The sequence below is a fragment of the Ochotona curzoniae genome, unplaced genomic scaffold (genome assembly GCF_017591425.1).
Source record: "Ochotona curzoniae isolate NIBS_2020 unplaced genomic scaffold, NIBS_Ocur_1.0 scaffold_3208, whole genome shotgun sequence".
Taxonomy (NCBI): Eukaryota; Metazoa; Chordata; class Mammalia; order Lagomorpha; family Ochotonidae; genus Ochotona; species Ochotona curzoniae.
The window spans coordinates 2374346-2397567 of record NW_024467106.1 but is presented as its reverse complement, the minus strand read 5'-3'; the positions used below and the strand labels follow the sequence as shown (position 1 = coordinate 2397567).

Genomic DNA, 23222 nt, shown 5'->3' with positions numbered 1-23222 from the left:
TGACGCCTCTCACCTTCACCCTGGCCTGTGCTTGGCTTGGGTTACGTGTTTCTTGCCACCTCTTTTTGTTTGTTTTTAAATGAAAAGGTTGCGAGATTTTGTTTTTAAAGCCTTAGCATCTAATTAAGTGGTATGTCTTAGACTTTCCGTGTTTAAATAAAAAAACTTTCAAGAATCACACCATGTTGTGCTTGAAAGATCTTGTGGTCCAGCAATAGCTGCTGCTTTTCCTGCCGGTGTGTGTGCGTGGGCACAGGCAGTGGTCGTTGCCGGACCGTGAGTCCCTGGGGCAGGGGGCACTACATCCTGCACACCTGAGCAGGTGCTTGCTACCCCATGGGGTGACTTCTGGCCCCCTTAGGAGGTACAGGGGGCCTCACTTTCCCAGTATGTCCCCCACTAGGCCACACACACTGACCAGGGATGGAGCTCTGCTCACAGCATGAGTTGAGACCACACAGGGCACATTGTTGGCAGTCTGGCCCTTCTGTTCCCACAGATGACATGCCCGCCCTGAGCCCTGACCTTGTGTCAGAGCTGAGGTGTCTGGGAGCAGCAGAGAGGGGGAGGTTGCCAAGGGAGTGAGAGGAGAGGATGGGCATGAGTGGGGACCCTGCAGTGTGGGGGCGTCTCACTTTAGCCTATGCTGTCCAAGAGGGCAGCAGGTGCCGTCTCCAGGCCAGGGCACTGCTTGGCCGAGTGTCTGTGATGGGAGCCCGCTGGCTGCTCTTCCTGTTCCGGATCCCTCCCATTGCCGTGAGGCTGCTACCTGGGAGTCCCACACGGTTGAATACACAGTGCTGTACGTGGTGGCCGTTTTGTAAATGTGAAGTCACCTCAGATGCGTTGTGTTTTGTATGCAGAGCCACTAGTATTGTTATTTTGGCCACTTTTTTATTCAAAATAAATAAATAACAGAAGTGTTTGTATGCTCGTCTGTCTTTGGGGTCCCCTTGGTTCAAGCAGGGCTCAGCAGCTGCCTGAGGTGCAGGCAAGGCCAACAGCCGGGAGAGAGCCAGTGGCCCTGCAGACACCCCAGCAGCCGCCCAGTCAGCTCCCCTGGCCTTTTCAAAACAGCCATGAAGGGGACCGGTATGGTTCTGTTGGGCTGCATGTCACATGGGACCAGGGGGCTTCAGAACGTGGGAAGCCACAAGCAGGGAGCTGGACAGGAAGCAGAGCACTCAGGATATGAAACAGTGCCCATATGGGATCCTGGTGCATGCAAGGCAAGGACTTCAGCCACTAGGCTGCCTCGCCAGGCCTGTCCTCATTGTTTTTAAGAATTTGTTGGGGGGGGGGGGGTTGAAGAGCGCCATCTGTGGGTTCACCACAATCAAGGCTGAGCCAGGAGTCTGGAACTCCACTCGGGTGTCCTACAAGGCTGCAAGGGGCAGCACATGGGTCTCCTGCTACCTTCCTAGGGACATTAGCAGGAAGCTGGCTGGGAAGTGGAGCAGCCAGAACAGCAGGGTCTGGGGGTCTAGAACTCTAACAGCAGAGTGGGAGGGGGGGGGGGTGGCTGTTTAATCTCTGGATGTTCTCATCTGTTTCTGGTACCCAGAGCTGACCCTTGAGGCCCAGCTTGCCCGTGTGTGGCCGTGGTGCAGGGCCTGCCTGTCCATCATCTGCCACCGCCCAAGAGAACATTTGCCTTCCTGCCAGCATGAGCACCTGGCTTCTGCTGGCACAGGCGGGGTCCTGGGGGCTTGGGGGTACAGGCTTGGCCCAAACCTTAACACACTGGCATGTGCGGCAGTCAGGATCGAATGTGGGCCATGCTGGGCTAGGCTGTCACAGCTACCGATTTGCCTGAAAGCTAGGGATGGGGGCAGGGTTAGGCTGCAGCACCCATGAGTGAGAGTTGGGTCTGGGGGCAGGCCAGGACAAGCCAGGCTGCAGCATCTGATGACAAAAAGCAAGATAGGGGATGGGGCTATGCCGGTCTGGGTCAGAGCAGCCACTAGTATGCAAGGTCTGTGGCTGGGAGCAGGCCCGACAAGGAGCTAAGAGGATGCCCTGGCTGTTATGGCGCCCACTGGCGAGTATGAGAGCCGGAATGGGGGCAAACTGGACTGGACATGACTAGTTATACCTTGAAATGGGTGTGGACTGGGTCTGGGTGTGCCAGACCAGGCTTGACTCCAACACCCACTGGTGCTTGAAAGACCAGAGTGGGTGTAGGACAGACTGGGTTAGAGCTCTGCACCCACTGAACCCATGGGAGCTGGGTCTGGGAGTGGAGCAGGTAGGGCTGGGCTGCAGCATTCAACAGTGAGAGCCAGAACAGGTGTGGACTGTCGGAGAAGGCCACTGTTCCTGCCAAGACAGGAGGCGGGCCGAGTCGGGCTGGGCCAAACACCCAGCAGTGTGTAAGGTCTGCGACTGGGAGATCTGATGGAGGAGCTTGGAGAACTGTCAGGACACAGTCCCTGCAGGTGAGCACAAAAAAGACGGAGTAGCTGGTGTCCACCCAGTGGTGTGACAGCCTGAAGTGTGATCCCCGTCGCCCTTGCTGAAGAGCAGCACTCCGTTCAGTGCTCTGGGCTCCAGGGAGGGTCCTTGGTGGTCCCCACTGTGATACGGGACACCAGAGAGACAGGGCCAGGCGTCATGCTGAGAGGGGACCCCGGGTGGGCCTGGCCAGGGGGATCCCGTGGGCAGAGGGCACCTGCTTCGGGATCCAGGAGTCACTGACCCTGTGTGACCTCAGGGTGCTCCTGCTGCCCCACTCTTGACTATGGGATGGGCGTGGCTGTGGAGGAGGAGCCGCTGCCCCACCGGGCTTAGATGGCACGGCACCCCTGGGTGTGCCCACACCCACTCCAGAGGCCTCTTCCTGGCCTCGTGTGCCCTGCAGGGCCCTGTTCCACACTGGCTCCAGCTTGCCCGGGTTCCTCTTCTATGGAAACGGCTGGGCTCACCAGAGACACCAGCCGCAGACACCTGTCCGCCTTTCTGGAGAGTTCCACTGGGGGCGTATATTCTGACAGCTGGGTCCAGTGAGAGGCCAGCTCCTGTGTGCCAGGCTCTGAGCTTGCTGCGCCCCACCTTGGCCAATCCCCCAAACCAGCCCTGTGCAGGCTGTGAGAGAAAAGTGGCTCTGAGGACCTGAAGCATGGCCATGCTGTGGCCGTGGCCGTGTTTGCCTCCAGGAACCCGGCTGAGGCATGTGGCTCCCCTGCCTCCCCTTTCCCAGGCTCCCCCGAAACCTGGCTGTCTTATAGCTGCCTGCTAGGAGCTCTTTATTGGGCTTGGGGCAGTTTGCAGAAGGTCGGGGCGGGGTGGAGGCTGGGGTAAGGGAGGGCGAGCCCCCTCAAGGGCCTTTCTTGGGCAAGGGGTTAATGATGCCACTCTCAATGTACTCGAAGACGGTGTAAGGGTCCTGGTCGCCGTTGAGGGTGATGGCCTGCGAGTAGAACTGCTCAAGCTCTGCCGAGTTGCGGTAGAACAGGTCCATCTTGAACTTGACCCGCTCCTCTTGGTCCCTGGGGTTCTGCAACAGGCGCTCCTGGATCTCCTGCGTGGGTGGGGGCTTGTACAGGAGGTGGTACCTGCGGGAGGGGCGGGCACCCACTCAGCGCAGCCAGCAGGGGAGATGGCTGCCAGGCCCTTGGCCCGTCACTGCCGCTGGAGCTGGAGGCAGGGGCCTGAGGCCTGTCCCTGTGCCGGGTCATGTTAGAGAGACCCGGGGCTTCCTGCCTGCCTGCCCTCCCTGGGATCCTAGCCAGACCGGGAAGAGGGGGTTTGAGGGCACTTGGGTCCCATGCGGAAGGGTATGCACAGCGACACCAAGGTCTGAGACACACATCCCCCTGGCCCAAGGGACACTGCTCGGCGCAGGCTGGTCGAAGGCAGTGACTGCAGGGTGAGGTACCCATGTCCCCAGGGGTGCCAGTACAGCCTTGGATATTCACTTCCTGTTACAAGCAAAAGAGGTGACCAGTCATGGACCCTCAAAGCCAGCTAGGGGAGCCCGGTTCTGCAGCCTGCTGTCCTTGGTCGCGGTGCTGTGCTGACCCCATGCCAGGGCATTGGCCGGGAGCCCAGCACCCACCTGTCTCCCGTGACAGGGTCCGTCCTCCTCAGCGTCAGCCGCTCCATGACCGAGTCCAAGGGCACGTTCAGGAAGAACACCCTGGGGAGGGAGGGCAGGAACAAGCCCACTGTCTCCATGCTCTGGCTCTGCAGCACCCCCACCTCATCCTCCCTGGGCATACAGAAGCCATGCCAAGGCCTCTCCTTCACTCACCCCTCCTAGTCCAGGTCAAGGCGTCCCCAGTCCCTAGCCACCTCTCCCAGAGCCACGGCCCAGCCAGCCAGAGACGCCTCTAGAGCCCTGAGCTGCCAGGGCCGGCCCCTCGGCACCTGCCTCGCCTGTGGCTCTGGCCACATGTGTGCCTGCACTGCTGCTCACTGACCACTGCTGGCACCTCTCTGGGTGGGCAAGGTGGCATGTTTTATCCTTGCAGGAGTCCCCAGGCTGTGTCAAGGTCTCATTCCTGCCTGGACCTGCCGAGCCACTGACCACCTCCCTCAGATTCAGCTCCCTCCACTGAAAGATGGGGCTGGGACCAGCTCCTCGGCGTTGGAGATTTGCCTAGTGGCTCCTTGCTATTGAACCTGGCAAAGCAGCAGAAGACTGAGTGCCCAGGACCCTGCCACCCCCGAGGAGTTCCTGGCTCCTGGCTTTGCCTAATCCAACCTCCACCATTGCAGGCACTGGGGGAATGAACCAGGAAACGGGGATGTGGTTTCTTGGTAAGTGAATAAATAAATAAATCCTTAAGAATAAACCAACTTGGTAATGCTTTGTTTAAATAATAATAATAATAATCCCTGAGGTTGGTACTGTGGCTACTGCCTACAGTTCCAGCGTTCCATACAGGTACCTGGTTCAAGTCCTGGCTGCTCCATTTCCCTTCCAACTCCCTGCTTGTGGCCTGGGAAAGCAGTGAACAGCCCAAAGCCTTGGGACCCTGCACCCACGTGGGAGACCCAGGGAACACTCCATGCTCCTGGCTATTGTAGCCACCTGGGAAGTGAATCATCGGACGGAAGATCTTCCTCTCTGTCTCTCCTCTTTCTGTAACTGCCTTTCAAAAAAAAATGAATAAACATTCAAAACAACCGAAAGAATCCTGATATTGCATGGCCTGCTTTCTGGTTTGTCACGTGGCTCCTTCACACAGCGAGCCTCCGAGGACGAGGAGCAGTTCATGCCGCAGTGACAGCCACAGCCCTGACAACAGACCCACTGAACGGGGCCTCCCCACACCTGTTCCCAAGACTGATGTCCATTCCCGAGGAGCAGCAGAGGGACAGCCCCGGGGGGGGGGGATGCGCGCACGTGTGGGAGCACACAAGGCAGGGAGCACATGCTTGAGTGTGCATGGGAGCACGCACCGGAGGAGCACACATGCACGGAACACCCTCTTACACAGAACTTACACACACGGTGGTGCAGGTGCTGCAGCAGCTCCACACAGCCCCGAGGGTCCACAGCAGTGCTGGAGCTGGCGGCCACTGACAGTGTTACTCCAGCCACTAACACTGCCCCACCCCACCACCACCAAAAGCAGCAGGTCCAGAAAGCTGCTTTACAAACCCACAGGCCCAGACCCACCCGAGGGATCTGGGCTGCCTTCGCCATGCATCGGGGTGGCTTGGGACAGGCTGGAGACAGCAGAGGCATCAGGACCATGCCAATGTTTGAAACATGCCCCTGGCGAAAGCCTGGCCAGGACAGCCAGCTGGCAGCCCACGGGAAGCCCAGGGAGGGCGCTGGGCTCTCAGCCTCTGCTCCAGCCCCTCTTGGCGTTGTGTTTTCTGCCATTTATTTATAACAACACAGCCAGGACAGAAAGCAGTGAGGGGAGGAGCCTCTAAGCTGAGCTGTCTGGGTGGACGCCGCCCCCCCCCATGATCTCCACGCACCTGCTGTGGGCGCTGTGGGTGGGGTGCGGGCACAGCCTTGAGGGTGCCTCAGGAGAGGAGGCAGAGGGGGTCTGGGGAGCCCCTGGTCCCTGGCTACTGCGTGTGGGAGGCCTGGGAGCTCGTTAGCTGCCTGCCTGCTGGGTTGGAGAGGGCATTCTAACGAGACCCAGGGTGGGTTGCAGGCTCAACGAGGCAGGGGAGGGCTACTCGCCCGTGTTTCTGAGACCTGCCTGATGTTCGATCAGCTCGCCTGAAATCCAGAAATCCAGCCTCCCCTGCCTCCTCCCCAGGGTGCCGGAGCCGGGAGCTGGGGGCGGGGCACGCTGCCTGTGGGTCAGCTGCTCAGGGGCAGCAGGGGACCTTGGGGACAGGGGCCTGCCCTGGGGTGGGGCTAGCAGGGACTTCAAAGCCTCCCACAGGGATTACAGCACGCGGTCCAGCTGGGAACCACAGCTGGCTCCCCTGACTTAGTGTTCAAGACAGGAAACTGAGTCACGGTGAGGCGAAGGGCTCAGTGTCTGCCCCAGCCTTGGGGACAGCTGGCACCCCGGGCCTTCCTCAGATGTCCTGCCCCGGCCCTGTGTGGGAGCCAGGGAGGCTTCCCGCTCTGGGTCTGGCTGCTACCCTACTACTCTCCGGGGTCGAGAGCACGACCTCCCCCTGGCCCTGGCCCCCTGTCGCCTCTGTGACGGCCAGCCCTTGCCCCGTCCCTCCTACAGCCTCCACTGCAGCAAACCCCAGGCACAGCACAGTACAGGAATAAAGAGCCACTGAAGACTGAAGAAAAGAACCCTGGGGCCGGCAATGTGCTGCGGTGGGCTGATCCTTGGCCTGTGATGCCAGCATCCCATAGGGGCACTAGTTTGACTCCTGGCTATTCTACTTTCTATCCAGGTCCCTGCTTGAGTCCTGGGAGAGCAGCAGAGGATGGTCAAATGCTTGGATCCTGCACCCATGTGGGACACCCAGAGGAGGCTCCTGGCACCTGGTTTCTGTCTGGCCTATCCCCAGCCACACAGGCTATTTGGGGAGTGAACCAATGGATGGGACATCTCCCTATTCTTGGCTCTCTTCTCTGTAACATTGCCTTTCAAATAAATAAAAAGATCTTTAAAAAAAAAAAAACACCCAGGAAATGACAGGTGTGGATGGGGGGTGGGGAAATGGGGTCCCGCATAGTCACAAAAATAGTACCTGAATGGGGGGCATAGTGGGTGAGGCCGCTTGCCTGCAGTGCCAGCGCCCCCTACAGGTGCTGGCTTGAGACCTGGCTGCCCCACTGCAGGTCCGGCTCCCTGCTGATGGGCCCAGCACACAGCAGAAGAGAGCTCAAGTGCTTGGCTCCCTGTCCGGCACGTGAAAGACCCAGATGGAATCCCAGCTCCTGAGTTCTACTTGACGCAGCCCTGACCTTGGCAGCCATTTGGGGAGCTCTCTCTCCATGCCTTTCTCTCTCACTGCAACTCCACCTCCCAAATAAAGATTTTTTTTTTTTATGAGAACTCTAAAGAAAAGGTAAAAATGCACTTTCTGGACACGGGTGATAAAAAGCTGGAAGCCAAAATTAAGAGGGAACATTTACTCCAGGGCGAAAATGAAGCTCTCGGGCAGAGGGTGAGTAAAGCGGCAGGAGCACCCCTGGGGTGAGAACCAGGGAGCCATGCGGGAGCTCAGGAAGGCTGTGCCTACACGTGCCAGGGCAGCGTGCGGGCCGGAGACGCGGCATCGCACAAGCCCTCATAGGGCTGCAGACTCAAGGTGGTTCCAGTCTAGCTTTCAGCAAGGTCCCCTGAAGACCCTGCCCAAGTTAATCCTAAACTTTATATGGAAAGGAAAAGGAATTCGAATAACTAAGGCAATTAAAAAAAAAAAAGGTTGAATTGATTTTTAAGACTGATGGTGAAAGGGCAGATTAGAACGTCGCAGGAACAGAATGCAGTGCCCACAAACACGGCTGCTTGCCGGGCAGCGGGGCTGACTGGCCGCTCGCGGGCAAGAGGAACGCCATTTTCCGATGACGCTGGCACGACTGACAGGCCTCCTGTGCCAAACGAGCACGGCGAGAGGAACTTTGACTGCTCCCTCACGCCACGCATACATTGAACCCAAGGGCGTAAAAACCGCCCACAGGCATGGCAACGAACTCACTAAGCGCTGAGAATCTTTTGTGACTCTGAAAGATTTCCCTAGAAATGACATCCAAATCATAACCTATGAAAAAAAATTAGGCTGAACTTTATTAAAAGTCTATTAAAATTTTAAAAAGTCTATTAAATGTTAAAGTCTTAATTAAAAAAACAATTTTGATCAGAAGGTGTTAAGAAAATGGAATATGAAGGGCCAGTGCAGCGGTTCAACACGCTGCTCTACCGCCTATAGCACGGGCTTCCCATATGGGCGCCGGTTCTAATCCCGGCTGCCCCACTTCCCGTCCAGCTCCCTGCCTGTGGCCTGGGAAAGCAGTGGAGGACGGCCCAAAGCCCTGGGAGCCTGCACCCACATGAGAAACTGACCAGCTCAGCTCAGCTCTGGCCACTGTGGACATCTGGGAAGCAAACCAGGACAGACACAAATGACTCCTTATGTCATGTTTGTGGCAGCTGCTGGTCGCTCCACCCTCTGGGTGGCCTCTTGATCTAATCCTTTGCGTATCTTCCCTCTTTGGGGGGCGGGGGGAGGAGGGTGTCACATTATTTATTCACTATTTATTTATTTATTTATGATTCACTTTATCTGAAAGGCAGAGTTACAGAAAAAAAAAGGGAGGAGCACAGAGAGGTCTTGCTTCCCGGATGGCCACATGGCCAGGGCTGGGTCAAGCCCAAGCCGGGTCTCCCACGTGGGTACAGGGACCCAAGAACTCAGGCTGTCCTCTGCTGTTTTCTCTGGTGCCTTAGCAGGGAGTTGGACCCAAACTGGAGCAGCTAGGACTTGAACTAGCACCTGTATGGAATGCTGGCATCAGAGGTGGTGGGTTTGCTCACTACACTGCAGCACTGGCCTGCCTGGAGTTTACAGACTGTCAGCACAAGGACTCCTGTGGTCTAAAGGTAGAGAGAAGACTCCCGCAGGACAGCAGAATGGGTCAAGTTGGGGAAGAGAGCTGGTTGAAAAGAGAGATGAAATGGACCTGTGGGAGGAGGGGAAGGGGGCTGTCGGGCCGACTCGGCCGGGGCTGGGAGGGCAAGGTGTGCGGCTCATGCAGAGAAAACCAGAATCAACGATGAAAATGAGTCCACATGCAGTGGTCCCGCAGAGCAGCCCGCAGACAGCTCCTGGGTGGGACCTGTGCCCTAGTGCAGCAAGGCCTGCAGCCCACAGGGGCACCAGTTTGTATCCCGGCTGCTCCACTTCTGACTCAGATCCCTGCAGTGCACCAGGGAAAGCAGTGGAGAATAGCCCAAGTCCTCGGGCCCTGAACCCAAATGGGGGACCCAGATGCACCACGTGGGGGACCCACATGGAAGACCCACAAGTTCCTGGGTGTGGATAGCACCACGCATGGATTTCATAACTGTTTTTTGACATCAAAATGAATTTACAGGTTGTTTTCCAGGAACTCTGGGAGTACCTGCATTATTAGTCTGTTTGCTGTTACTATAACAGAATGCCAGGGGTTGGGCATGTCATTTAAAAAAGAGCGGGACCCAACACAATAGCCTAATGGCTGAAGTCCTCACCTTGAATGTACTGGAATCCCATATAGGTGCTGATTCATATCCCAGCTGCTCCATTTCCCATCCAGCTCCCTGCTTATGGCCTGGGATAACAGTCGAGGACGGCCCAAAGCCTTGGGATCCTGTACCCACGGGGGAGACCTGGAGGAAGCTCCTGGCTCCTGGCTCCTGGCTTTGGATCAGCCCAGCTCCGGCCGTTGCGGCCACTTGGGAAGTGAACAGCGGATGGAAGATCTTTTTCTCTGTCCTTCCTCTCTGTAAGTCTGACTTTCCAATATAAATAACTAAATGTTAAAAAAGAAAAAAGAGGGTTATTTAGCTGTTGGTTCTCCAGCCAAGGGCGCAGCGCCAGCTTCTGCTGGGCCTGGCAAAGGCGCACGGTGGCTGTAGGACAGTGGCAGGTGTGTGTGAGGGAGCAGGGGCACGCACAGGAAGTGGACGCGAGAGAGCGTGTGCGGTGTTACTCCTTCCTCGCGGCAGCCCAGGGGCGTCCCACGAGGGCCCACCTTCTGACAGTCCCAGCCGCTCCTCCTCACAGCTCTAACACCTGACTTTGAATGGATTCAGGTCTCCCTGTGTGCGGGAATGAGCCAGTGGCTGTGGCCCCTGGAGGGGACTGCTGTGACATCAGGGGAGGCCCAGCTCCAGCACCTGAAACACCCCCATCAGCTTTGGGGGGGCACGGTTGGAAGGGTTCAGCTGCCCGCTTCTCCTGGCGGCTGTCTTCAGCGGCAGAAGCACAGGCAGAGGACACTCCACCCTCCCGTGTGTGTGTGCCAACACGAGGCCTCCCTAGAGGGTGGGTAAGGCCCTGACTGGAATTTCTGAGTTCACTGAGTGTATTTTTTGCACTTGCAGGAGTTTGGTGTTGGAAGACTCAAGGCCAAGTGTTTCTGCCTCATTTTAAAACTCCCTGGCTGTCTGCCCTCAGGTGGTGGCTGTGGCCTCCCCGACTGCTGCCCGGGTCCCAATCCTTCCAAGTTCAGAGGGAGGCTCATGCTGGCCGCTTCTTGCTGAAAACTGTGCCTAATTGCTAGTTGGCGACTCCGGGCGGGCTGTGTCTATAGACCCTCTGGGGCAGGCAGAACACTCCCTCTGTCACTAATCGTAAACTACAGGCACTCCTAGCACCGGGCAGAGGGAGCAGACCAGGGCGGGGGTCACAGACCTGGGTGCTCACCGAAGGACACCTCCTCCAGGATGCACTGCTCGGCCTGCCCCCGCCCTGCAAGCACAGAGAAAACACTGCAAAGTGTTGCCAGCCAAGAAGCTGGGCAAACGTTCCCCCCAAAAGACAAATGCAGACGAGTTTCAGGCAGAAAAAGGGAGTGGAAAAATGGAAGTTTGGCTGGATGCCCGGAAGCCCACTGCTCAGAGCACCTGGGAGATCCTGGCCACCCTGGGAGTGAGCAGAGCGGCTGGAGGAGCAGCCGAAAGGGCCCACCAGCGAGCGCAGGACACTGCAGGCTTGGGGTCAGGAAGCAGCTAGCGCCAGAGAGGCCAAGAGGCCAGGGGCCAGCCCTCAGCATGCAAGGAGTTCCAGGTCTCTCACGCAGCCTAACGGCTAAAGCCACTGCCTGTGATACTAGATCCAGTCCCAGTCCCTGCTACTCCCCTTCCCATCCAGCCTCTGCAGCTGGTCTGGGAAAGCAGTCTGACTCCATCTGGGGAGGGGCTTGGTGAGGACCCCCTGATGTACGCCAGCTGCGTACCAGCAGCTCCACGCTGCCAACCTGACTTTACAGCGTGCAGAAGGCCTTGTGCTGCACCTGTGCTGGGATACAGGCCCGGCAGGACAGGAATCCCTGGATCCCAGCGCCCACGCAGGCCCACAGCACGGAAGCCAGAGGACGTGGGGCTCCTCCCTCGCATTCAGAAATCGAGAGCCAAGACTATGACAGAGGCCAGCGGCTCTGGGGCCATGCGCTTCGGGTGGGGGAAGTAGATAGGAAGGTGGGAGTGGGCTACCCCCTGCACCCTGGCGCCCAGAAGCTGAGCGTGCTGTCCAGGGCAAGCCCCTGGGGGTCCTGGTCTCTCCTTTCACTCCAACGGCTTGTCCTTCTCCTTTCCTGGGGGTCCCCAAGCACCCTGAGCCATGCCACTGCAAGGCCAGTCCAACCATGCCAGCTGCAGCCTGTGGCTCTCAGCTGTGGGGCCAGTCCAACCGTGCCAGCTGCAGCCTGTGGCTCTCAGCTATGGCTGGGCAGGCCCAGGAGAACCTCAACAAGGCGGCCCAGGCACACAGACTCCTGGGCATTGCTCTGATGCCCAGGCACACCCAGGATGCCTGCAGCTGCTGTTAGGGGCCGCCAAGCATCTACAGTGTCCACGCCCCGCCTCTTGGTCACCTGTGCCACAGCATTAGGGGCACTCGCTCCCCCAGCTGTCCATCTCCCACACCCTCCTGGGGGTGCTGGCCTGCTGGGTACCAGCCAGCAGCTGCCCACTCCACCTGCAGGTAGAGTGTTGCTGGGCTTCTGCGCCTGTCCGACAGTGGTGACCTGTATCAATCCTGAAGTGTGCCCGTGTGGAAACCAATTAAGGCTCCAGAGGCAGATTGGGGCTGGCAAACATTTCCCTGGCTGCCTAGGGACACCAGCCATGCCAGAAGGCGCCAGCAGGTGCCAGTGAAGAGAGCGTGAGGCCCAGGTCTGAGGGCGGTCAGCTCTTCAGGGGTACAGAACAGCTCCACAGTTTCCAGTAGCTCCACGGGCCTGTGTGACCACCACCAAATCTGAGTTCAGAACATTGTCGGGGCTCGCACCGTGCACAGCACGGGAAGGTACTGCCTGTGACGCCAGCGTCCCATGTCGGACTGCTGATCTACTTCCAATCCAGCTGAACGCATCTGAGGACTCCGCTGCTGGGACCTGGCTGCGCACGTGGGAGACCCAGATGGAGCCCCTGGCTCCTGACCCTAGCCTGACCCTGCCTTGGCCACTGCAGTCTTTTGGGGAATGAATCAGTGGATGAAAGATCTCTCCCTCTGTCTCTTGAACTCTTTCAAATAAATAGAATAAACCCTAATGAACAGCCGCGTCACCTAAGACAGCGGAGTCTGATCACAGCCGTAACAGGGGATGCAATCCTGTGACCTGTAGTAACATGGCTGTTGGGAGAGAAGGGAGGCAGGTGTGTGTCCGCAGTCCCTCCAGCTGCCTGAGCATATCGCCCTCAGAAGCAGACAGCAGGGGCCTGGTGTCCCTCCGCAGGACCACTGGGCGCCACATGACAGGACGACCAGATGAAAGCTGCGCCAGGTCCCCCAAGGTGACGAGCTGATCTGTGCCAGGAGAAGGTGGCGTGAGCCCCCCGTGCAGTTCACGTAGCACACATGTGTCCAGCGATCACAGGACACGCTGTGAACACACGTGAGGACCCTCTGAGACACGTGGTGTCCACGAGCGGCCCTCTCATCCTGACCCTGGCTCCAAGCAGCCATTCAGTCCAGCAGGTTTCCTGCTGCGAGTTGTCCCCCGGGGACACAGACACAGGAGGTCCCACGTGTTGATGTGGCTCCCCATGTTCACCAGGTGGCTTAGGATTCCAGCAGCAAAAGGCGCAGGCAGCCCTCAGAGCGTGCAAGCATCCGGCACGTCCCACCCGTGGCCCCGCGTGCAGTCACGGGTACCCAGGCCCCGCCTGTTCACACCGCACGGATACATCTGTTTAATTGCTTATCGCTGGATGGGTGTTTTAAGCCTGGGTTGGTCAGCCAGGGTCACACTCTCACAGGGCTGCACTTGGCCAGCGACAGGGCACAGCAGCAGGACAAGGCCTGGCCACACTTTCTTCACCGTACCCCAGTTGAGCTACAGGTGTGGGGACTGGCTCAGGTCTGTGTCATTATCCATGCCTGCCACTCCTCCCATTTTTTCTCAGCTCCTCTTTGGGGTCAGTGTCACCCCTTAAGAAGCCCTTTGCACTCCTGTTGGGGTCTCGGCACCTCTCCCAGAGGACTGGACCACACAGCATGACCAGGCAGGCCTCCTGCGACTCTCCTCCAAACGTCTGGGGCTGGCGTTGTAGCGTGGTGTGTGAAGCTGCCAACTGCGATGACTGCATCCATACTGGACACTGGTTCAAGTCTCTGGTGCTCCACTTCTAGTCTACTCCCTGCTGATCCTCCCCAGAAGGGAGCACAAGATAGCCCGAGTCCTTGGGCCCCTAAGTACATGGGAGTTCTGGACGAGGCTTCTGGCTCCTGGCCTCAGCCAGACCCTGTCATGGCCACTTGGGGAGCGAAGCAGCTGACGGAGAGGATCTCTCTCCCTCTTCCTCTCTCTGGGCCTTTCAGGTAACAAAGAAGTACATGCTGGACAGAGCACCTGTTTCTGGTGCAGTTAGTGAGCTCGTCCTGGCACCATCTCTGCCCGCTGCTGGGACCCCCACCTGGGCATGTCCTGCCATCTGCAGGTTAGCCGTGGGTTTAACTCCCTCCCTCCCCACGAACCTCACCATCTGCAGGTGCCTGACATTTGGGACAGCTCCGGTGTTAACCCTCAGCCTCCCGCCAAGCGTCACCATGGCTGTCCATCGGCCTCAGGGCAACACTGGGTGCCCCCTCCGTGCCAGGTACTTTGGGATGGAAGCCTGCTTCCAAGGATCCCATGAGGAACTGTGGTCCCGCCCCGGGGTCAGGGCCTGCTTCTAGGCTGGCTCCGAGATATTCTGCCAGTGCCCTCTGCATGGCTCCCCCTGCTAGGGCTGCCAGCTCACTGCCAAAGCCTGGAGTAAGGAGGAGGGGGGGGGGACAGTGGCCCCTGGGGCTGTCTAGCATGTGTGTGTGTAAGCGAGCTGGGGCAGAAGCTGGGCTGACACTGCCACCTCCCTCCAGGTACGACCATCCAGCCACACCCCTACCCCCTGCCTCCATTACGTAAGGGACACCCCAAGGGTGGAAGGGATCACTCTGGGACTGCCTCTCCGGGGACCCCACTGCCTCTCAGGGCTCACTGTATTATCAGGTGGACAGTGCAGGTCCCCAACTCCCTTCTGCCTCCCCAGCACCCCCTCTTCCTCCGCCACTGCAGCCACTGGCCCAAGGAATCTGCCGCCGTGTTTGTCAAACCCGTTCTTTAATTACTCCAAAATTATGTTAAATCCTCGCATAAATATTGCAGTGGCATCTTCTGAGGAATTTCATTACAGGGACCTGGGTTGCCGCCAGAACTCGGGGCTAAGAAAGCAGACATGCGCGCACGCAGTAGAGAGAGACACACAGAGAGATTGTTCTCAAAATAAAAAGGCAGAGAGGTCATTTCCGTCAGACCGTCCCGAGGGCAGGAGGAACGCCCCATTTCACAGACTCAGTGGGCAGCGCGCCGTCCCACCCTCACCTCACACAGACCGCTACTTCTGGGACAAAACAAAACAAAACTCAGACTGCATGAAATATTAACAGCCGGCGGTATTAATTAAGGGGGGAAAGTCCATCAAGAGAACCCCAATATGTTTACAGGGTCCCGGGAAACTGGGACGCTCCACAATCAAGTGCGTAAACGTTCTGAAAAGGGGTCCTGAATATTTTATGAATATTTGTCATAAAACAGAAATAATAACCACTGTGCAGCGCTATTACAATTAATATTTATGCTGCCCGCCATGAAATATTCATGGGGACGGAGGAAGGGGGGCCGGCAGACGAGAATTCATTTACATCGGGCTCGGTTTACCCGCTGGCTTCATGTTTAAGGACGCTTGACAAGCCTCGGTATGAATCCGCCAGTCACTTCTCCGCTGCGGGATGAAGGGGCGGGGGCGTCCCGGCTGCTGACAGCCCACAGATTGAGTTTCTGACAGCCCTTAAAAAAACTTAAACGGCCCCCCACCTTTTCCTCCTTCTTCTATTGCCCACGGCGCTCTGTTCTGCCACCGTTCATCCGGGCTCCCCTTCCATCTGCTGAAATTAACGAATTAATGAGCGCGGTCCCCTTTACTGCGGGGCCCTACGACTGTTTACAGGCGATTAAATTCTAATGTGGGGCGGCTGTATAATTCATGAACCAATTAAAGGAAGTGTTAGTTGATTTGATGGGATGAGGACGTACAAAATGCATTTAACTAATGGGGAACCGCGGGCAGCCCAGGGCCAGCTCCCGCTCTCGGATTACACGCTAATTGCCCGCCTTTTACGGCTGTCACAGATAGCCCTGCATATTTCATTGTTCTCAAGGACTTGGGTTGTTGGCGGCTGTAAGGTGGAGAGGCCGGGCCAGGCCTGGGTGTCGTTGCAGTGCTCCAACCGGCCCCAAGCTGAAACCCAAACCCCCAGCGTCCGATGTCCCAGGTCATTAGCTGATTAAAGTTTCGGAAAGTCACCGCCTTTGGTTGGGCTGTGTGCGTGGGGACACCTATTCTTGCCGAGCCCTTTTTATCAGGGCATCTGGGGAGGGAGGAGGAGTGCAGAGCGCCCTCCCTGCCCCGTTTTGTCTCCAGCCTCTGTGTCAAATGCCCAGAGCCCAGGGCTCCAGTGGGTCATCCAAAAGCAGCCCACCCTGGGGTGCTTCCCCAGTAAGGGTCTCCTCTGGGCTCCACTTCATGCACTGGAACAAGGCAGCCGCTTGGGGCAAACTGGGCCCCAAACTTGAAGCTCCGTCCCCTGTTCCCAGGAGTGTGCTTGAAGAGCAGAACCAAGCGAGCACCTGGCAAAGATGGGCAGCCCATCCGCAGCTCTCCCAGAGGGACGGAGGGGACCCAGGTGCTGGGCAGTGCGGCCGAGAGCAGGGCAGGCTTCCCCCAGCACTCTCCAGATCCTTCAAACTGCAGGCAGCCAGGCTGACCTTAAAAATGGCTCCACGCTGGGCCCGGCACAATGGCGCAGTGGTTAAGGTCCTCGCCTTGCACTCCCGGGATCCCATATGGGCGCCGGTTCTAATCCCGGCAGCCCCGCTTCCCATCCAGCTCTCTGCCTGTGGCCCGGGAAAGCAGTCGAGGACCCCCCAAAGCTTTGGGACCCTGCACCCGCGGGAGACCCAGAAGAGGTTCCCAGCTTCAGCATAGCATCGACCGTTGCGCTCACTTGGGGAGTGAATCATCGGATGGAAGATCTTCCTCTCTGTCTCTCCTCTGTATATCTGCCTTTCCAATAAAAATAAAATAAATCTTTAACAAAAAATGGCTCCACGCCCTCCTCTCTGGCTTTGCTATGAACTGTGTACACATGAATCACAGGCCTGCCGTTAACCACCTTTAGCCCTGCTGTGGACATTTAGGAAGGGACTCCTGCGGGCCAGTGCCGTGACACAGTAAGCTAAGTCTCTGCCTGAGGCACTGGCATCCCATATGGCACTGGTCCTGGCTACTCCACTTCAGATCCAGCTCCTTGCTAATGTGCCTGGGAAAGCAATGGAGGCTGGCCCAAGTGCCCATGGGCCTCTGCAGCTGCACGGGAGACCCAGAAGAAGCTCCTGGCTCCTGGCTTTGGATTAGCTCAGTTTTGGCTATTATAGCAAAACTAGCAAACAGAAGATCTTTCTCTGTAAATCTTTTTTATAAAGATTTATTTATTTTTATTGGAAAGATTTTAAAATTTTTATTGGAAAGTCAGATATACAGAGAGGAGGAGAGACAGAGAGAAAGATCTTCTGTCTGCTGGTTCACTCCCCAAGTGGTCGCAATGGCCAGAGCTGAGCTGATCCAAAGCCAGGAGCCAGGAGCGGATCTTCCATGTGGGTGCAAGGTCCCAAGGCTTTGGGCCGTCCTCTACTGCTTTCCCAGGCCACAAGTAGATAGCTGGATGGGAAACAGGGCCGTCAGGACACAAACTGGCACCCATATGGGATCCTGGTGTGTGCAAGGTGAGGACTTTAGCTGCTAGATTACCATGCCAGGCCCATAAATAAATCTTTAAAAAAGAAAGAAAGAAAACCCAGTACAGGCGTGTGTACAGCTGAGCACACCAGCTCCTGGGGGAGAGAAGCTCAGCAGGCCTCCAGGACCACCCCATGCTGGAGTTAGGTTTTGTTTGAACTGCCCAGGTGCCTGTAGCTGGGCCATGTGGCTCTGCCTCCCCAGGTTAGAGGGTCTTGATTTACAGGGACATGATGGCATCTCACAGGTGGCAGTGAGGGACGACCTGTGGTTATGCCCAGGTTAGGAATTACAGCTGAGGGACTTCCATAGACAAGTCCACAACATGTGTGTGTAAGTAGGGGACTGACGCCCGCACCCCACATCAGCTTCTGCGGTGTGACTGCCTCTGACGCCCTGCTGGCTGCCAATGCACAGCCCAGGAGGCCGTGGTGCAGCCCGAGTCATCGGGTTCCTGACCCCCACATCTGGTGGGGGAATGTCGGGGAATGACGGGGGCGGTCCTCACCGCCTGCGTCCAGCTGCAACCCAGGCCTGGCCACAGTGGACGCCTGGGGAACCAATCAAGAGAGGGGCGCTCAGCTCCATCTAGGGTGTTGAAATTGAAGAAGAGACCAAGACACAAGCTTAAGATAAAAAAAAAAAGTTCTGTAAAAGCGCGTGTGGTTGGAGGCTGCGGGTGTTTGACATGAGAAGGTGGCAGGTGGTGGACAGCCACAAACAGGCCGCAGCAGGTGTCTGGGGAGCGGGCTGGGCGGGGGGTGTTCACCGTACCCCTGCCTGCACTACTTACTCATTTTACAGTAAGAATGTACTATTACGGCAGAGTAAAAGCATTGATTCTAAAGTCACAAAAGCAGGGTATCTTTAATAAGAGCATCGGTTTTAAGCGAAAGGCTCAGTCGTACAGGACGACTGACAACCGGGGACCAGGTTCTCTGGTGTAGCCCACACCACGTGCCTGGGGCCAGAGGGACGGGGTCAGGCTGTGGGGACGGCCGAGTGCAAATCAAGACCTCTGGTTTGGGAAAACCAGTTTGGGTTCATTTACTTATTCATTCAACATTCATCCACACGTGGCAGTCATAGGTTGGGCGGGGACTGAGGCAGGAAGTACTACCGCCCATCCCCATTGTAAGCAAGCAGGTGCACAGGCCCCCTGAGATTCAGTGACTGACAGGTGTGCTGGGAAAAGGCCGTCCCTGGCCAGCAAGGGTTAGACAAAGGCAAGTGGAGTCTGCAGGGGACTTGTTACTCAGCTCCAGCCCCCAGCGTCTGCGGTGGGCTACGGGCTAAGCACTCTCTCCTGGAAGGTTCTCCGAGGGAGGTGTAACTACCACGTGCTCCTTGCAGTGTGAGGTGCAGTAGGTGGGGCTAGTGGAGGTTAGCGAGCGAGCCAGGTCACGGGCCTGGTTAAGGCGAGTTCTCTGTGGTCAGGCCAGGGGGCCAAGCCATAGCCCGGGGCCCCCAGGCTTGGAAGGGGATGCCCAGGCGCCAGCAGACTCAGTCCTCCCCGCTTTCCAGGTGGGAATCAGCCATGTGGACTAGGGGCGGATGGCGGCTGCAGCCCAGCTCCTGGGGAAGGTGCGCCCCAGCCGCGGGGAGCGGCCTCACGGGCACTGCACCTCTCTTACCCCACTGCCCATTTGCTTCTTGAGGAGGCTTCTTCCGTCATTTCTTCCTCATTGTGCTCAGGTGTCGTCTGACTGCAGCCCTATCTGGCTCTTACATGCTGCCATCACCCCGAGAGGGGACGCTGGACCTGCCCACAGCTGCTTCCTGTACCCGTGGATTCCCTGGCCTGGACGTTTGCTGGCTGGCCTTGGAGGTCACGGGTGCCACTGGGGTCCCACAGCTGGTGTCATCTTAAAGATGAGCAAGCGGAAGGGCCCTGCAGTGCAGTGGGTTGGACCACCGCTCAGATGCTCGGACCCTGTACTGCGATGCCTGTGTCCAGTCCAGGCTACTTTGCTTCTGCTCCAGCTTCCGGCCAGTGCACCTGGGAGGCAGCGGGTGACGGCCCAAGTGCGGGGACCCTGCCGGCTGTGTGGGAGACCTGCATGGAGTTCCCGGCCCCTGGGAGTGGCCTGACCCAGCCATGGCTGTTCTGAACATTCAGGAAGTGAACCAGTGGGTGGAAGATATCTCTCTCTCTGCCTGTCTCTCTCTGTCATTCTGCCCTTCAAATAAATAAATACAGTTTTTTTGTTTTTTTTTTTTTAAAGAAAAGGCTTGTATTCCATATCCAAACACCTGGGTCTGAGTCTTAGCTTCTCCCCTTCCTCACCTAGCACCTCCAAAAAGTGAAGCAGAATTAAGACGAGTTGTGGTGGTGTTGCAAGTAATCCTCTGCCTGTAGTGCCGGGGTCCCAGGTGGGCGTCAGTTCAAGTCCCGGCAGCTCCACTTCCCATCCAGCTCCCTGCCTGTGGCCTGGGAAAGCAGTCGAGGACAGCCCAAAGCCTTGGGACCTGCACCCGCGTGGGAGACCAGGAGAAAGTTCCTGGTTCCTGGCGTCAGACTCACCCAGCTCGGCCACTGAGACCGTCTGGGGAGCAAACAGTAGATGGAAGATCGCTCTTTGTCTCTCTGTTTGTAACTCTGACTTTCAATTAAAAAATTTTAAAAATATATTTATTTTTAGAAATCTAGAGGAGTAAATGGAAACTCAGAGAGAAGAGGGGACTTGCCCAAGGCCACAGCGCTGGTCGGGAACAGAGCTGGGCTCTGGCCACGTCCATATGGGTCAAGCACCCACTGCTGCCCTGCTCTGGCACTTGTCATTCCTGCTGAAGATGAATACTGCTTGTTTTGTTTAGATTTATTTTCTTTTTAATTTGAAAGACAGATATACTGAGAGGAAGAGAGACACAGAGGAAGATCCGTCCACTGATTTACTCCCCGAGTAGATGCAGCGGCCAGAACTGAGTGAATCCGAAGCCAGGAGCCAGGAGCTTCTTCCAGGTCTCCCACTTGGGTGCAGGTTCCCAAGGCTTTGGGCTGTCCTTGACTGCTTTCCCAGGCTACGAGCAGGGAGCTGGATGGGAAGTGGAGCAGCCGGGACACATACTGGGGCCTGTATGTGATCCTGGCTGATGCAAGGTGAGGATTTAGCCACTAAGCTATGGCGCTGGGCCCCAACGATGAAATTTTCAAGATAAACTGGACATGACTGAATCCTTGCTGAATCCGGGCTTAGCTTGGGTCCCGGGGTCGTGCCTCACACCCTCCTTTGTCCCTGGTTCCTGACTCCCCCGATCCTTGCCATTCTGGGGTCACCCACAGGAGGGCATCCTCACGCCCACCCCCAGGAGACCATCACACATGCTCTGCTCGCTTGCTGGAAGTGCCCCACAGGCTTACAGTGCGTCCTTGGGGCGCCCCACACAGCAGACGCGCTGACTCCGTCCCGTCCTCCACCGCCAGGGAGCCGTCTCCCATCCCCTCTGGAACGGTACACTCTTAAAACAGCAGTGGATTTCCTTGAAAGGCAGAGTGACAGGAAGGGGAGGTTCGCTCCCCACGTGGCCACGCCAGCCATGTCTAGGCCAGGCTGAAGCCAGGACCCAGGAGCCTCATCTACGTCTCTCACTTGGAGACGGGGTGAGGAGGGTGGGGCATGGGAGGGGCAAGCCCTTGGGTCACCCATGGGTCCACGATGTGGATGTAGGAGACACTACATCTGCAGAATCAGCGAGAACTCCAAAGAGAACATGCGTGTTTGTGTGGGTGGGGGGCACGGCGGAATCCATGCAGGCCTCCGTGTTTTTCCACAACAAAACCTATTAGTTCATTCTAGCTTCCAGAACCTTCTGCAGTGAGAGCACATGCTGCCCACCACACTAACGTTTCCTCCAGCTTGGGGTGCAAGTGCGTCCGCTTAGCTCGGTCTTTCACAGTGCTGCTGCAGCGAAGCCAAGGGCACCTCAGAAAGCTGGCAGAGAGGTGGAACACAAGAGGGTCACTGGCACAAATGCAGGGAGCCACACGGAGCTTCTCCATCAAATGCGCCAGCTGTGTGAGGACCCCCAGGGAGTCCTGGGTTCTATCTGTCCCCAGTCGCTGTTCTCCAGATGCGTAACCCAGAGCCTGCCAGGCTTTCCTGCCCCCCAGCAGGGGTCCTAACTTTCCCTCCTGGCCAGTCCCCTCTCTCACTGGCTCTGCACCTGCCCTGCGCCCTCCTCCACCACGCCCTGAAGCCTGGTTCTGGCCCCAGAGTTTGTTGGTGCCTATCTCTCCTTTGCTTGTTCTCTTAATGTCTAACCTCATTCCAAGGGGAGGGTTTCCAAGGTGTGCTTAGGACTAATTGGCGGCCCAAGAGACCCCGAGTTGGACACAGAGATAGGGAGCTACCACCCACTGGCTTTATCACCCTAGGTGCCTGTGGCAGTGGCCGGGGCTGGGCTCCATCCGGGTCTTCCACCCCCAGGGCAGTGGACCCAGTCCCTGGAGCTCTCACAGCCGCCTCCCAGCGTCTGCATTAGCTGGCAGCTGTAGACAGGAGTCGCATCTGGGAATTGAACCCACAGACTCTGATGCAGGATGCTGGGGTCCAACTGGTAGGTGGGACACTCGCCCCACAGAAGGTCCTGCTCGTATTCTAACCCTGGGGCCTGGGGCCGTGCCTGGTAGGGAGCAGCCACTGCCAACACCTGTGAAGTGGGCAGATGGCTGAGTCCTTCTCTTGCCACAGGGACCCGCGGCCGCCGTAGCTGCAGCTCCAAGCCCACGCCTCTGCATCCGAATTGCATACCTCCCCAGCCACTGGCCCCCAAGGTCACCCCAGGTCAGTCCTGAAATCTCACCAGCTTGCAGTTCCATGACCAGGCCCCCTGGTGACTGTGCCCGACCCTGTGGGAAAGGTGTAGTGGGCAGTGGGCATTGAACCTCAGCAGGGCTCCTACTGGGAAGGGTCCAGGGGCATCGGGCATGCCCACTGAGTCTCCTTGTTTCCAATCATGGGCCCATTTGGGGGTGGCCGGGGCAAATGGAGCTCATGAATGGGAGGGCCGAGCGATCCTGCCAATATCCCCACGTGCGCATTTCCTGAGGGACAAGGACTCGGGCACCGATGGACTCGGGCTAGTGGCTTTAGACAAACCAAGCACCATTGAAGGGAGTGTTCACACAGACCAGTGCGCCTTGACCCCACAGTGTTCACTGTCCCAGGAGAGGACTGTGCTGGTCCTGAGGGACGCAGGGGACAGCCCCGGGTTCTGGTCATCCCTCTCCCATATCCCGATAATGGAGCGGTTCTCTTCCCTTGCACACCAAACTTCCATGGAGGCGGGTCATACTGCCACTACTGCCTACTGACGCGCACTGTCCCACAAAGGCTGCAGCCCACACGGCGGCGCTCATCCTGGCTCACATGGACCGGCACATTCCACTCGGATTCCACTTTCTTCCAGCCACTCACAGGAGCAGACCTTGCCCCCGAAGCCTCACAGCTGCCCTGTCAATGCCCCCGAGCTGACATCAGCACCTACCCTCCTGCAGCCAACAGGAGCCTGAGTGGCCGCCACCCAGGATGCTGGGACACAAGCCGACCAAGTCACACAGGGAGCAGGTCCTGTACGCTCCCGCGCCTCAGGAAGCCGGGACACCATGGGGGCCTTGGCATCACCACCCCCAGCTGCCTTCTCCCCAGGGGGGTCTCACTACTCTGCACTCCGAGGATCACCAAGAGAGAGACTCTGGTCCAGCACCCTCCATGCCCCTGCCACCCGCTCACACTGGCTGGAAGGCCATGAGGGCACTCAGCGACCAGGAGAACCCATGAGTGCGTGTGTGGGGAT

The 23222-nt window shown here is 57.6% G+C and overlaps 1 protein-coding gene across 2 annotated transcripts in view; it reads right to left on the bottom strand.

Moving 5' to 3' along the window:
• Nucleotides 1-3316: 3316 nt before the first annotated feature.
• Nucleotides 3317-23222, bottom strand: part of AK8 (adenylate kinase 8) — a 124098-nt gene continuing 104192 nt past the window's right edge. For both annotated transcript variants that reach the window (XM_040963758.1, XM_040963759.1), the window contains 2 exons: nucleotides 4058-4138; nucleotides 3317-3554 (listed from right to left, as the gene is read on the bottom strand). In XM_040963758.1, coding sequence (XP_040819692.1) covers nucleotides 3317-3554; nucleotides 4058-4138 — 319 coding nt within the window. The remainder of the gene's footprint in view (nucleotides 3555-4057; nucleotides 4139-23222) is intronic.